The sequence below is a fragment of the Ranitomeya imitator genome, chromosome 3 (genome assembly GCF_032444005.1).
Source record: "Ranitomeya imitator isolate aRanImi1 chromosome 3, aRanImi1.pri, whole genome shotgun sequence".
Classification (NCBI taxonomy): Eukaryota; Metazoa; Chordata; class Amphibia; order Anura; family Dendrobatidae; genus Ranitomeya; species Ranitomeya imitator.
This window is the reverse complement of record NC_091284.1, coordinates 807,893,003-807,908,810: the sequence shown is the minus strand read 5'-3', so window position 1 is coordinate 807,908,810 and position 15,808 is coordinate 807,893,003. Positions and strand designations below refer to the sequence as shown.

General features: G+C 42.9%; 1 protein-coding gene across 3 annotated transcripts in view; it reads right to left on the bottom strand.

Annotated features, from left to right (window-relative positions):
- NOX4 (NADPH oxidase 4) overlaps positions 1 to 15,808 on the bottom strand; it is a 284,105-nt gene that overhangs the window by 10,529 nt on the left and 257,768 nt on the right. For all 3 annotated transcript variants that reach the window (XM_069759250.1, XM_069759251.1, XM_069759252.1), the window contains 4 exons: positions 14,863 to 14,982; positions 8,726 to 8,834; positions 6,001 to 6,069; positions 3,746 to 3,846 (listed from right to left, as the gene is read on the bottom strand). In XM_069759250.1, the coding sequence (XP_069615351.1) occupies positions 3,746 to 3,846; positions 6,001 to 6,069; positions 8,726 to 8,834; positions 14,863 to 14,982 (399 nt within the window). The remainder of the gene's footprint in view (positions 1 to 3,745; positions 3,847 to 6,000; positions 6,070 to 8,725; positions 8,835 to 14,862; positions 14,983 to 15,808) is intronic.

Here is a 15,808-nt window from a genome sequence, read left to right as displayed (position 1 = left end):
CGAGTTTGCCCTTAATAATCGGGCTAGTTCTGCTACTTTGGTTTCACCTTTCTTTTGTAATTTTGGTTTTCATCCTCGTTTTTCTTCTGGGCAGGTTGAGCCTTCAGATTGTCCTGGTGTTGATTCTGTGGTGGACAGGCTGCAGCAGATTTGGACTCATGTGGTGGACAATTTGACGTTGTCTCAGGAAAGGGCTCAACGTTTTGCTAACCGCCGTCGGTGTGTTGGTCCCCGGCTTCGTGTGGGGGATTTGGTTTGGTTGTCTTCTCGTCATGTTCCTATGAAGGTTTCTTCTCCTAAGTTTAAGCCTCGGTTTATTGGTCCTTATAAAATTTCTGAAATTATTAATCCGGTGTCTTTTCGTTTGCCTCTTCATGCCTCTTTTGCCATTCATAATGTTTTCCATAGATCTTTGTTGCGGCAATATGTGGTGCCCGTTGTTCCCTCGGTTGACCCTCCTGCCCCGGTGTTGGTTGAGGGAGAGTTGGAATATGAGGTTGAGAAGATTTTGGATTCTCGTTTTTCGAGGCGGAGGCTTCAGTATCTTGTCAAGTGGAAGGGATATGGCCAGGAGGATAATTCTTGGGTTGTTGCCTCCGATGTCCATGCCACCGATTTGGTTTGTGCTTTTCACTTGGCTCGTCCTGATCGGCCTGGGGGCTCTGGTGAGGATTCGGTGACCCCTCCTCAAGGGGGGGGGTACTGTTGTGAATTCCGCTCTTGGGCTCCCTCCGGTGGTTGTAAGTGGCACTTTTGTGAGTTCTGCTCTTGAGCTCCCTCTTGTGGTTTCTAGTGGTAGGGCTGCTCCTTGGAGTTAGCTGTCATCAGCTGCCTCCACTTATCTTCTTTTCTGCTCGGCTATTTAGGTCTGGCTCTGTCTTCAGCCAGTGCCACTTGTAAATGGTTTCTGGTTGGATTCACATCTCTTTGGAGTTCCCTGTTATCCTGACCAGTTCAGCTAAGCTAAGTTTTTGCTTGCTCTTTTCTGTCCATAGATTGTGGACTTATCCATTCTGTGCTTTCTATGTTTGTCCAGCTTATCAGTGTGAATTTATTCTGTCTTGCTGGAAGCTCTGGGAGGCAGATTTGCCCTCCACACCTTTAGTCAGGTGTGGAGTTTTTTTGTAAACTCTGCGTGGATTTTTGTAGTGTTTTATACTGACCGCACAGTATTCCATCCTGTCCTATCTATTTAGCTTGACTGGCCTCCTGTGCTCGTCCTGGTTTCATTCTGTGTATGTCTTTTCCCTCTCCACTCACAGTCATTATTTGTGGGGGCTAGTCTATCCTTTGGGGATTTTCTCTGAGGCAAGATAGTTTTCCTGCTTCTTTCTTTAGGGGTAGTTAGCTCTTAGGCTGTGACGAGATGCCTAGGGAGAGTTAGGAGCATTCCACGGCTACTTCTAGTGTTGTGTTGAGCTTAGGGACTGTGGTCAGTACAGTTACCACGTCCTTCAGAGCTCGTTCCATGTTGCTCCTAGACCACCATATCATAACACCGCTCATAGTCCATACAGTCCTCATCAGGTACCGTGCGATAGGCGTCCGCTGCCCGGCCTGTCAGCTTGCTGGCCAGAATCTCAACCCGTTCCTCCGACTTCACTTGATGAAGGGCACACTGCCGCTCAAAGTCCTGCAGAAAGCCATCAATGTCTTCCTCTGCCTCCCCCAACTGTCGGAAGGCATTATACTGGATCTTTTTGTGGCTTATTGTTGAAGGTACCTGGGCGGAAGCCAGAGCTCCCCCTGCTCGCTGACTCTCCTCTCTCCGCTCTGCCATCTCCATCTTGGCCAGCTCCACTTTAGTCCGCTCTGCCATCTCCATCTTGGTTAGCTCTATCCTGGTACGCTCGGCCATCTTTTCCTTCAGATCAGTACGCACATCAGCCATCACCTCTCGTATGATCTCTACTGCAGGGTTTGGGCCATAGAACGCCAGTCTGTTCTTTACCTCCCTCTGGAATTCAGTCTCCTCCACGTTCACATTGGGGGGCGCTGCACTGTCGTGTTCCATGATGGCTGCTATCAAATGTTACTATAGACTATGTTACTATAGTCGAGGGGTTCAAGAGAGGTCTGGATGTCTTCGTGGAGCAGAACAATATTGTATCATACAATTATTAGGTTCTGTAGAAGGACGTAGATCTGGGGATTTATTATGATGGAATATAGGCTGAACTGGATGGACAAATGTCTTTTTTCGGCCTTACTAACTATGTTACTACTATGTTACTAAATCCGCTTTTGTTTTGTTGCTGGCGATTAACCCTCGGGCTTCCACCAGACCTTTTAATGTAGTCCTCTTTAACTTCTGGTAGTTGTCTTCCATTCATTCCTTTCCTCCTGTAGAAGGGGTATCAGATCCCGCTGTCTGCCACCAGTGTAACGGGGTCTAACAAGCTGGGGTACCTCTTTCAGTACCACCCGTGTTTCAGGAGGTCCACTCTGCTTTTGCTGGATTCTGAATGAAGGACGCTGGCTGGAATTCCTTGGTTACATTAGAGCATATAAAACCTGACTGCTACCCCACGTATTTCCAGTCTAAAAGAACTCACTTTATTTACAGCACACAGAATAGATAACACAGATACACAGGGCAGGCCAATAGAAAAAGCAGGCCAGACATACATTACAATATCCGCAGGGGGCCGGAGCCTGCTGATATTTACTGGGGGAATTACAAAGGTGGGGGAGGTCAGAACGAGAATATCTTGTTGACCAGAGGTGCAGCCTGTGGACTGATGCATTTCACATGGAAACTATTATACATACATATACTGCATAACATATTCTTGGTGCTGGTGGTTCTGTAACAACCATCCTGACTGTGAAACACGGGGGTGGCAGCATCATGTTGTGAGGTTATTTTGCTGCAGGAGAGACTGGTGCACTTCACAAAATAAATGGCATCACGAGAAAAGATTATGTGGCAATACTGAAGCAACATCTCAAAACATCAGCCAGGAAGTTAAAACTTGGGCCAAAATGGGTCTTCCAAATAGACAATGACCCGAAGCATACTGCCAAAGTGATAACAAAGTGGCTTAAGGGTAACAAAGTCAATGTTTTGGAGAGACCATCACAAAACGTTGATCTCAATCAGACTGAAAATTTATGGGAAAAGCTGAAAAGGTCGATGCGAGCAAGACAACCTACAAACCTGGATCAGTTAGCCAAGTATTGTCAGGAGGAATGGGCCCAAATTACTACCAACTATTGTGAGAAGCCTGAGGAAGGAGATCCCAAACGTCTGACCCAAGTCATTCACTTTAAGGGCAATGGTGCCAAATACTAATGAAATGGATGTAAACGTTTGACTTTGCCGTAAGTATTAAAAATGCCTTAAAGCTCTCTCTCACTCTCTCATTATTCTGACATTTGCAAATATTAATAATTATGGTAATCCGAATTGACCTAAGGTCAGGTTTATTCTGATTTCATGTCAGATATTGAGAAAAACCTGCAGATGTGTCTTTTTATAGAATGTAAACTTCTGATTTCAGCTGTACATTTAGATTGTAATTTGGCTGTAATAAACCCAGTTTGGGTGCATAAACCAACCATTTTTGTTGGCTCCGTCCCCAAAGCTGAGAAAATCGCACCGCGTGAATTACATGTGACATCAGAGGCTCTGACTTTTTTTTACTTATATATAAAATCTGCAAACAAATTGCTAGACTGTTGAAAATGCCTCACAATCGCCCTCCCTCCTCATCACCGCACAATTCCTCTGAATGGTACTTACTGTCTGTTAGATCTGGCAACCTCATCAAACAAAAGTTTCCACCGCGGGCGTCCGACAAAAAGACGCGAGTTCAAAGCCTGGTATTTTTCACCAATTATTTTCTGTAAAAAATGGCACAGTGGGATCCATAAGAATTCGTGAACGAAGGGATTACACATCGTGTACGGCTCTGATAACGACGTTCGCGGAGTCACTGCTGCGCTGGTGGTCGGGTATTGAAGGAGTCTAGACCCAACGGGGGGGCAGCAGATAATAGTGGTTCTGCTAAGAGACAAACGTTGACTAGATACCACTGATATGAATGAAAAGATGAGTCTGCGCCCTGAACCCGGTCTATATGAGAATGGACACAGCTAATCTTCCACTGACACAATTTTTATACTTTATGCATCAAGTGGCCAAGAATGTTCCTCCATTATTCAGATTCGGTCGGGGGTCCCAAAGACGTGTCCGCTTTAACTTTTCTGCAAATTTTACTAACGTATTTAATTTTTTCATGATACAAATTTAGGGCTGCAGTACACAGTACAACCACGTATAGATCCAAATAGCAGAAACATCTCCCAGCAGAGTATCATGACATTGATTTTTTTTTTTCAAAGCGGATCATCTCGTCCCATTCATCTTGGGATATATCAAGCCAAAAGGGAAGGTAAGGAAGGATGCTTCTATATGTCAAACATGCCAAGAGTCTATTGTTAGCCAGAGGTACACTAAAAAGACTGCCAAAACTTGGCTATTATAATGGCACTGAAAAGCATAGTGAATGTTGGGATTATTATTCGAGGCCAAAGTCACTCCGTTAGCAGCCGAGCATTCTAGGAAAACGCTAAAATCTGCCTTACAGTTCCAGACATGGACCTTTATATTTAATGTTTTTTATGGTCTACAATAAGGGGTGTGGCTAACAGGTTAATTATGCAAAGCTGTCTAAACACACGCCCCAGAGGATCTGTGTGCTATGTCCCTTTAGTAAAGGCAGTAAAAACCAGCGTGAAATAAAAAGGCCAATATGTATGGAACTGTATGGGGTGGATTTAAGCTCGCTCAAAAAAAAAACTGGATCCTCTTTAAAAATAATCTGTCTGCAATTTGCTAGAATCCCTGTTTTCGCTGCTGTAGACACCCCTGAATGGAAGCTCTCTTTTTATATATACTGTACATTGTCAGCAATCAGCCAATCAACGTTGGGCCGGTGATACACTGTTTAGCTGGACTGGCTTTCACATGAGACCTAGTCCTGCAATGATAATCTCCTGCTGATAAATCACTGATTGTACTGAAATTACAACCCACAACCTAACACGTGATAGATTACTGGAATCATTATTACGTGTGCTTCTATTTATTTGTCTAGTTTTTCCTGTTTTTAATCTAATTATCTTTTTGATCCAAATTCTTCATTTTTCATTACGGCTTGAGCGGCTGATTTGTTATTTATGTCATTTTACAAAGTTGTACAATTTTTGCGTCAATTTATTCTAGTCCCCCACCCTGGAGTGGTTTCTTTTGCATACCAGAAATGTTGTGCAAATCTTAGAGCTGCGTGCAACATTTTAACGAATTATGTCCCATTCTGCTCTTAGTGAAAATAGAAAAGTCTCCAGCGTGGATTTTCATGGAATTAAAACATCAATTTTATTTGAGACGTATTTTAAACCAATGTTGGGCTACATGCAACACAAAAATGGGGTCCCTGGTGGTCCAAACCGACGCGTTTCGACCATTCGGGTCTTATTCATGGTAATCTGCTCTTAAGACATCAACATGTAAAAAAAAAAGTTTCGATTTTGCGCAAAATTCAGGAGTTGTCTGCGTCATCTTGAAGACTTTGCTGCACAAAAATGGCAATGAATACCACAAGACAAAAGAAAAATGGTAAATGAAAAAAACTGCAATGATCATTACGCCGTTTGTTTTCGTTGTCTTAATATTGGACAGGATTAGCGTTTTTCAATAAGGATCGATTTAAAGGATCAGTAAAAAAAAATAGCATTAGTTCTTCCGGAAAAATATTTCTCATCTCACCTCATTCCGTCGTATATGAAAATCAGATTTTGTTTACTGTCTTTGTTTGAGGAACATAACCATTATCCAGAAAACATTTTGAGAGGTAGTCAGGCGTACCAAAGAAAATTGCTTTCCCCCCAGGAGGTTTGACCTGTAACCACACACCAGGAGGTAGTGGTCTTCTCGAATGTCATTCTGAAATTGTATGAGCAACATTATTGAAAAGAGGAGTCTTCGCGCATTACCTGTATCCCATCTGTTTGGCTCAGGTACAGTTGGATGTTCAGATAGTCTGGTCGGTTTTCTTGCCAGAACTGATGGAAAAAGTCAAAGTTAATAAGTAAATCATGAAAGTTCTAATATGAGGAGAGCAAATGTAACATATGTCCTCCGGTAGCCCGTCAAACATGGCCATGACAAGACCTCAATTGACCCTTAGAGTCGTAGAGAATCAAGGTTGGATTGTGTAGTTGCTATCATGAGATTTTACCAAAACTACAGTAAGCAGCTCAGTAAGTGACACCTGAGGGTCTCTGTCTCTACATTTTGCTGATCTCAGATTAGGTGGCTCAAAACTGTTTGATAGATTCTCTACAAGTTACTAGATAGCATTGCGTTTTTTTTTTACAAAGTGCCAGCACCAGTATCTTTAGCCATTTTGAAAATCAGAACCATCATTTGCACATGTAATAATGGTTTTTATGCTTAATTACGACATAATATTTGTAAGTCGTACCCCCCTCATGCTCTTAATCCTGCGAAAAACTGCAAATTAACATAACGGCACCCAATATGTTCTGGCTATTGAGACATCCAAGTGAAAAAAAAGAAAACAAACAATAAAAAACCACTAACGAAGAAGAGGTGTGAGCTTTGTACAGGAAAATTCCCAGGTTATGGTTTCCGGAATAGTCCTGGATTGGCAAAAATAGTGCAGATGCAGGAGCATTGTCTGGGTCCTAGCTAATGGTTGTCCATGTCAGAGCAGTTGGGACAAGATGAGGCATATTGTAGACATGACTGTGAGAAGGGTCAGAGCAAGGGGGAACTACACAGAGGATGAAACAGGAGAGATAAAGGACAAGTATCAATCATGTGGACTTCATACAGCCATATTTGGTGCCTTCAGGCACCTGCCATCTTTGGGGTCGCCTGCAAAAACTAGACTATAACTTCACAATGATATGTGACGTCACAGCAAAGCGGCCTAGTCAGAACAATGGGTACCAAAGATGGAGAACTCCAGAAGACAAAAAAGATGCTGGGGGTTGGAAGACGTCAAAGATGACTCAGTGAAGACCTCATTGATGACCCAACTGAAGAAGATGGCAGGACTAGAGGGGAGCAATGCAGTGGGACAGGTGAAGGCAGGGTGAGTATAAGTTTCTTACATTTTTTATTTTACATATGATTCTTCTCAGATATCTAATAGGTGTGGGTCCCACTAGTTGTACCACATTTCTCTTTACAAAGGCGGTCTCCCAATGAATGAAGAGGTGTCCACAAAATGTGCAGTTCTCCTCATTCACTTCTGCGGGAGTTCTAAAAATGTTCAACCTTGGCTAAAGGACATTAGACAGATATGTCCACATTTGAGAATTTGGTCACATCTGGCAGACATTTAAGAGGTGGGAATACGCCTTTAACTCTATAACTGTGTGAGGGGAAGCAGAGGATTCGGAGCTCTGACTGCTCCCTAATAGACTGATTCATTGAGATGCACAGAGGCCATCCAGAAAAGCAGTGAAATCAGTACATGCTCATTTTTCTAGCAGTTCTCAGATTTTGAAGCTCTCCATTCGGCTACTTCACTACATCACTCAAAGAATTCAACTCTTGATTCATTTAACCACCGGGGATCATGTCGGAGCCGTTACGAATGCTGCCTGCACGGAGCTGAATACATGATGGATGGAGTGCAACAGTCAGAATAAAGACATTATCACGTAGTTGGCCTTAATAGTTTTTGAAGTTTTTTTTTTCCAGGAGGCATAATGATTGATGAAGGATCGTACCAGGGTGCAACAAGTAATCAAAATGCTCCTTAGCAAAACTTGTAATGATACCCCAATCCACCAAGACCATTTTCTGCAGAAGAGTCAGAGCATGAAAAGCTTCCACGTCAATGAAAGTGACCACGCGATCCCTAGTCGGTACAGATGAGTAACAAATGTGCGGAACCTGGTCTGGTGGCCAAGTCAGTAGTCCTTGTCCACTGGATAGAAGCTCTGCCAGCTGTCTCCTACTTGCTGGCATCTCGGCTCCTCTTTTGATAAACTGGTCTGACATCGCACCAGGCCAGCTAATCATCATTAGAGCGGGTGTTGCCGACAGGTAGGAGGTGGTCACAAAATCAGGGTCCTACGGATCAGTAAGTGCCGAAAGATCTGAAGACCATGGAAGCCACAAGAAGACCAAGCGGATACCTGGGACAGCAGGTGGGGTAAGAGGTGGGTATGGTACAAGTGAAGGTAATGTTTTATTAAATTTTTAACACATTCCCTCTTCTTTTCCTTTGGCATCTGGAGGGATTTCGAAGCATAATAAATGGTTACTGGGAAACTTTCAAGTCAGACTGAGGCTGAATTTATCGGAAGATTCGAGCAAACGTGAATGCAATAAATTTCTTTGAGATTCGCTCATCTTCTTATGGCTTTTATTTATATCCCTGCTAATAATTGATATATTTGTACACACTGATACATTGCAGTTAACACCTAGAATTACAGAGCATTACCCGGACCATGATATATTGGAAACGGCACGATTACAATGTAGCAATTCAGAACCTGTAATAGGATTTCCAAGAGAGTTTTGTGGGGTGAGAATAATGAAGGAGCGAAGCCGTGCAAAGAATGGAAAGGACTTAAGCAAAATCTATAGTCCTTGCCTTAGAATGGAAGCTAAAGTAATTGGCTCCATTAAATAAGCTTTGGTGTGCGGAATTTATTGCAACAAACATTAAATTACCTTTTTATGGAGGATGCACAGTAAATCGGCAAACCAGAGGAAAGCCTGGATGTCTCTACATATCCACACAAAGTACAACCTCTGCAGTTTGTATTCTTTCCACTTCTCCCTATTGAAATAAAGGAAAATAAAAACAATTTTAGAACTATTCCAGGAGGCCCTATAAAGTGTAGTCACATCGGCAGCGTGGCTTACTGATCACAGACACGAGGTTTATAACAGACAACTTTATATTAATGTAGATTATATAAATTAGGCATAAGGGAATTTATATAGTCTCATTTCTTAATTCATCTTCACAACATTCAGTGCTAACACGGTGTTCGAAATCTAGAGCTAAATTATACAATTCAGTCTACCTGCAGCCACCACTAGAGGGAGCTGAGGAGCATGCTGAAGACTGATTTATTATGGGGAAAATAAAAAAAAATGCGTTAAACCGCACCTTACACCCTTACGGCCTTAATAGGCTTAGTGGCGCACGTCACTGCCAGGGGGTCAGCCCAGCTACAAAGTCCAATCCATAACAAAGAAGAAGACAGCGCCACACCGGTCAGTGAAAAATGACTTACAGATTTAATCTGCCATCTGACCGGTGTGGCGCTGTCTTCTGATTTATTATGGGGGTCAATGTATAAAGAGTATGCAGCAATCTCCCCCTAGTGGTGGCTGCAGGCAGAGAGAATTTCAGCATTTGTCTCTATCTATGCAGAGAATTTGGAACTCTTTATCAGAAAAAAAAGAGTTTCAAGCACGGTAAAGATAAATTAAGAAATGATTTAGTCCAGAATTTTGTATCAATTCATGTAAAAAATGGTGTTAATGGATGACAATCACTTAAAACATTGTATAATAAAAAATTATCCTACTGTTTATTATTCTAGCCTTATAATTAATCGTAAGAACTCTCTTTGCTGTTACAGAATGGAAAATAAAATCTGACTCACGCCCCTCTCCCATCTCATGCTACACTATGATTATCAAAGAGTGCCTGAAAATAACTAATGCGAATGTGAATCAGGACCTAACACTGAAAACATTGATTTTACTAATATCAATTGTACTAACACCGGACAACCTCCTATTAACGACCGGCCATTGGCTTTTGATTATGGTAGGTCTTCGGTCTCCAGAAATATTTTAGTCTCTGCGGCAGTAGAGAGACGGGCATTTTACTGTGCTCTCCTGCGGTAAGACGAGTGTTTACCATAGAGCTTCTGTTCTTAGAGCAGTCCCCTGCTTTAGGCCGGGATCACACATGCAAGAAATACAGCCAAGTCTCGCCGGCACTCCAGAGCGGAGCGTGCGGATCCATGTATTGCTATGCGGCCGCACGCTCTGCTCCTGAATGCCGGTGGCAGTGCCGGGTATTAACATGCGAGACTTGGCCGTATTTCTCGCATGTGTGATCCCGGCCTTACAGACGGAATTGGAAACACCTCCCAACCCGGCAGTTTAACCTATTGATTGATCATGGCATGCCAAAAGGGAGTCTCCTTCAATCAGATCACTGGGTTTTTGAGACTTTTCTGCAGTCAGCCCTATGCTTCACGTCATAGTTTCACAGAGGATAATATACCAGACTATGGGAACATGCCAATACATTACAAATGTAGATTAAGTATATAAAACAGTAGTCCATTAATAGAGTTGTTCCAATTTGACAAGAGAGGTGAAAAGTTGCCGATTGTGGGTGGTCAGACTGATTATCCCCAAAAAGTTTGACTCTGAAATGCCTCAATAGAATGACATGGTGGCAATGCATGCTGTTATGAACTGGTGGTTTAGGAGCAACATGGGACGAGCTCTGAAGGAGGTGGTACCTGTACTGACCCCAGTCCCTAAGCTCAACACAACACTAGAAGTAGCCGTGGGATGCTCCTGTCACTCCCTAGGCATCTCGTCACAGCCTGAGAACTAACTACCCCTAAAGATAGAAACAGGAAAACTATCTTGCCTCAGAGAAAATCCCCAAAGGATAGATAGCCCCCCACAAGTAATGACTGTGAGTGGAGAGGGAAAAGACATACACAGAATGAAACCAGGATGTAGCACAGGAGGCCATTCTAGTTAGATAGATAGGACAGGATAGAATACAGTGCGGTCAGTATTAAAAAACTACAAAAATCCACACAGAGTTTACAAAAATCTCCACACCTGACTAAAGGTGTGGAGGGTAAATCTGCTTCCCAGAACTTCCAGCTTAACTGAATTAATCCATACTGACAAGCTGGACAAAACATAGAAAGCACAGAACGAATAAGTCCACAACCTGTGGACAGAAAAGAGCAAGCAAGGACTTAACTTTGCTGAACTGGTCAGGATATCAGGGAAATCCAAGAGAGATGTGAATCCAACCAGGAACCATTGACAAGTGCCACTGGCTGAAGGGAAGAGCCAGGCATAAATAGCCGAGCAGAAAGACAATCAGTGGAAGCAGCTGCAGACTGCTAAATCCAAGAAGCAGCCATACCACTTAAAACCACCGGAGGGAGCCCAAGAGCAGAACTCACAAAAGTGCCACTTACAACCACCGGAGGGAGCCCAAGAGCGGAATTCACAACAGCATGCCCACCGCCACTCGGTTCACTGTCTATGGGACTGACGGAGATAATGATGGACAGCATTTGGCACTCTTCAGCAGTCCCATGGACAATAATTGGCGGCACTACCATCGATCCATTCTAACTGGTGGGACATTGACATTGGTGGGACTTTCAATAACTGGCATCATCTGTGCAGGCGCGGCAAGTCACTGGGAGTGGGGAAAGGTGAGAGCACCTTATCACCGTGCTCGCCGGCGATCACTGGAGCAAATGTAGCAGTGACCTGCGCAGAAGAACAAAGAAGCCAATGCCTATAGAAGGGCGTAAAAGTGTTGAGTAATCACGATACTACATGGCGCAGGTGCGGGATTCCAAGGTCACCACTACACGTCATGGGGCACTGTGATGCTGATAGGAGGGGGCTGGAATGATAATGAAGACCAGAGTCAGAGTTTTCTTCCGGGTAGCGCACGCTTTGAAGCATGGCAGAAATTACCATCACAGAATAAAAGACGATTTCTCTACAAGAATACTGCTGAAATCAGGCATACAGACTTGTAATATGTCAGGAACACTCCACACAACCTGCTTATACCGGAAGGAACTCACAGAAGCTTAAATATACTGGGAACATCCCACAAGACCTCCTGTCTAACGGGAACATTACACAAGACTTACATTATACCATGAACACCTCAAAAGACTTGCCGTATACAGGAAGCACCCCACAAGACCTGCTGCATTTTGAGTAACACCCCCAAAAAACTGGCTTATCTGGGAACACAATAAATAACCTGCTGTATACCAGGAACACTCTACAAGACTTTCAGTATGTCGGGAACACTCCACAAAACCTGCTGCATATGGTGAACACCCCACAAGACCTGCTATATACGGGAACACCTCACAAGACCTGCCACATATGGGGAATAACCATCAAGTCCTGAAATATATGGTGAACAACCCATAAGACGTATTATACCAGGAACATCTCACAAGACCTGCGAATATGGGAAACACCATAAGACCTGCCGTATGCAGGGAACACCTCACAAGACCTGACATATACGGGGAACATCCCACAACACCCACTCTATACTGTAGACAAGACCTGCTGAATATTTGGAATACCTTAAAAGACCTGACATATACCATTCCCCAGAACCTGCCATACATGGGGAACACCCCATAAGACCTGCCGTATACTGAGAATGTCCCACAACATTTGCTTTTATACCGTTGACCTAACGATTTTTCCTGCTTCCAACACATCAACTTCAAAAACTGACTGATCAAGTTCTGCCTGATATATCCCATTTCTGGCAGGCGCCATTGTCACCAGTAATCCTTGCTGTTCCCTTCACCTGTCAATGGTTTTTATGTTGTGATTGCGCTATATTTCCTAGAGCTTGTGGTGGTATTTGTTGTGCCAGAAATGATAATAATAACTTCCTAACTAAGAGTACAGTCAATAGATAAGTATTATGTGTCTGAAAATGCCAGCAATTCAGCCTGCTGCTTTGTACTGACCCTATATAATCTGTATAAGCAGTTGAAGGCAAAACTCGAGGGAATCCATTTATTAAAGTAGATAGCGAGCGGAAAAGAGTCACATATAAATCTCCTCAGAATTCTTGTCCACAGCATAACCCCAATATGACACTTAAGTGAGAGGAGAGATAATGAAATAGTCCAGACAGCCGAGAACGTGGAGGCTTTACATCTCCAGTACTTCACCACGTGTGATTGAGGATAACCATCTGCGTATTGGTTGCATACCACAAGTACAGTCTAGAAAATATACATGCTGCATCCTAAAAGTCCACAGAGAAGACAAATATTGGGAAATTGGGAAGTGTCAGCCGCTATGTGTCTCTCTTTTGTGTAACTTGCAGTCCGCGGCCTGCTGTCAGCTGTAATCTGTGTCTAGCGGTAGAGACACCAAAACGGATTACAGAAAGTGGAGTCCGGACTTTGGCTCTCTACAGGATGTGTTATCTATCTTTCTACAAGGATTGCGGGCAAGTCTTTATCTTTCTACAGGAAATGGGGCAAGTCTTTATATTTCTACAGGAAGCGGGGAGAAGTCTTTACCCTTCTGCAGGAAGTGGGTACGGGTCTTTGTCTCTCAACAGGAAGTGGAGGTAGGCCTTTATCTTTCTACAGGAAGTGGGGGAGAATTTTTGTCTCTCCAGGAAGTTGGGGCAGATCTATAACTTTCTACAAGGAGTGGTGGCAAATCTTTATCTTTCCACAGGAAATGGAAGTAGGTCTTTATCTTTCTGCAGAAAGTGGAAGTGGGTTGTTGTCTCTACAGTAAGTAGTTTCTGTCTCTCTAAAGAAGTAAGAGGATTTTTTCTCTAAGGAAAGTAATGGATAGTATTTGTTTACCTACAAAAAGTGGTGCCAGATCTTTGTCTTTCTGCAGGAACTAAAGTCATGACTATCTGCTCCTGTTCGCCTATCTGTCATACTACATACTGGCATAACAGTCTAGCGGGATTTCATCAAAATCAAACCAAAATGTTGTATAGACTTTGCCACTGCAGAAAGTTTACAATAGATCAATTCTATGTATACATAGCCTAAGTGTCACACTGCTGGATGACCATGAGACATCAGCCACCTGCGGATCAAGCTAATTTGTGGTACCGCAAGGCAACTGGGGTGGAAAGAGTGTACAAATTGGTGGCCACATCGTCAAACTATACCACTCACTCCCAAGAGCTGCAATAAAAGTTATAAGTGGATTCTAGCCTGACACACATGTGAGAATTTCACTTTTACCTGATGAGAGGACAAGGTAGTGCACCAGTCACCGAGTATGGGAAATGCTCTCTACTTCCATGGGTTCGGGCAGCTGCTACCCCACTGCTGTTCACAGAATCCTGACTATCCTTGTCTGCAGGTATATACCCTGTGGTTCGGTGCCATATTTTTTGTTATATTAGAATAAATCATTTGATCCTCAGCAGTCCTCTCACTCTGTTCAGCTGGGAGAACAGATCATGCAGAAAGCCTCAGGCCAAAAGTCACTCTATTATCTGATCGTTACATCTGGGGCAGATGCTACTTCAATCTGCGCTCCTCCATCCCTTGGCCAATAGTCCATCACCTTGTCTTATGACTGCTGTACATAGGCTTATACACATACAGTGGGTTACAGTGGGTTACACTACGTATGGCCCCTGTACCACTCTGGGTTCTTGCTCCAGAATTCTATGTTTCTGGGGTTACTCTATGTTTGTATTTTTCTTGGTTGGCACCTCATTTCTGGCCTGAAACAAGAACCAAGTGTAGCTAAATAGTTTATGGTGCTTTACCCTCACTATTAAATCTTTAAATCTCTTCATATTTCACTCCTTCTTTGTATGCCAGGTGTATAGAGCCATGGTGCTCTGCAATATGTCAGCTGCACCATAGCTCTTCACTACGGCCTGGGCAGTACTGTCACTCCAATGATGTCCCAGTCAATAGCCTGTATATAAGTCCCATTGAGTGCTCCATAAGTATATCTCTTCAAAATTACCCTACATATTATGTATCTACTTTTTTATGATGAAATAACATAATTCTTAGTGTTGTACGTACAGTAACTGGTTGAATATGGAGGCGTATGGTGTGACTCCGATCCCGCCAGCGATACAAAGGCTTACTTCATAATTCATGGCTTCTTCTGAGGGGCTCCCAAAGGGTCCATCAATATAAATCCTACAGATACAAAAAAAGTATCTCTTTATACAATTGTGAGAATGGTAACACTATTGCGTTATTTGTCTCTAAATATTACAAAAATAAAATACAGTATTTAGTAAAAACCCGAATTACTGAGAGAAGTATTGGGGATATAGCGCCAGTACAACAACTACAATAACACGTGTACACATCTGATAATAGACAATCTAAAGGGATTAATACAACTAATAATGGGACATCGGCTGCCAAGTTTTAGCTCAGCTGCCTGAAGGTGAATTGCAGACACTTGTACTTGACTGCTTGTTGTGCATACCTAAAACTTCAAGAAGGAAAGTTGTCTAAAGAAAATAAAAGGATGAAGAAGAGAAACATGAGAAAACAAGGGAGGAAGAGTAAGAAAATATGGATGAATGTATGCATGAAATTAAGAAAAAAGGGGATAGAAAATGGAAAGATAAAAGAGAAGGAGAAGAAGGAAGGAAAAACAGAAAGGATGGAAGGAAAGAGATGAAGGAACATGGAAGGAACGAGTGAAAGGAAGGAAAGAAATCGAGGAAGGGAGGAAAGAGGGGAAGTAAGGTAAGAGAGGAAGGAAGGATGGACAGAGAGGAAGGAAAGATAGGGAGGAAGGAAAAAGATAAAGGAAAGAAAATGGAAGGAATGAGAGGAAGGAAAGCAAAAGGAAAGAGAAGAAGGAAGGAAAGAGAAAAAGGAAGGAAGGAAAGCAAGGAAGGAATAAACAAAAAGCAATAAAAGGAGGAAAGAGGAAGGAAGGTGAAGGAATGAAGAAAGGAATGAAGGAAAGCGAGGAAAGAAAGAAGGAAGGAAGGAAAGAGAGGAA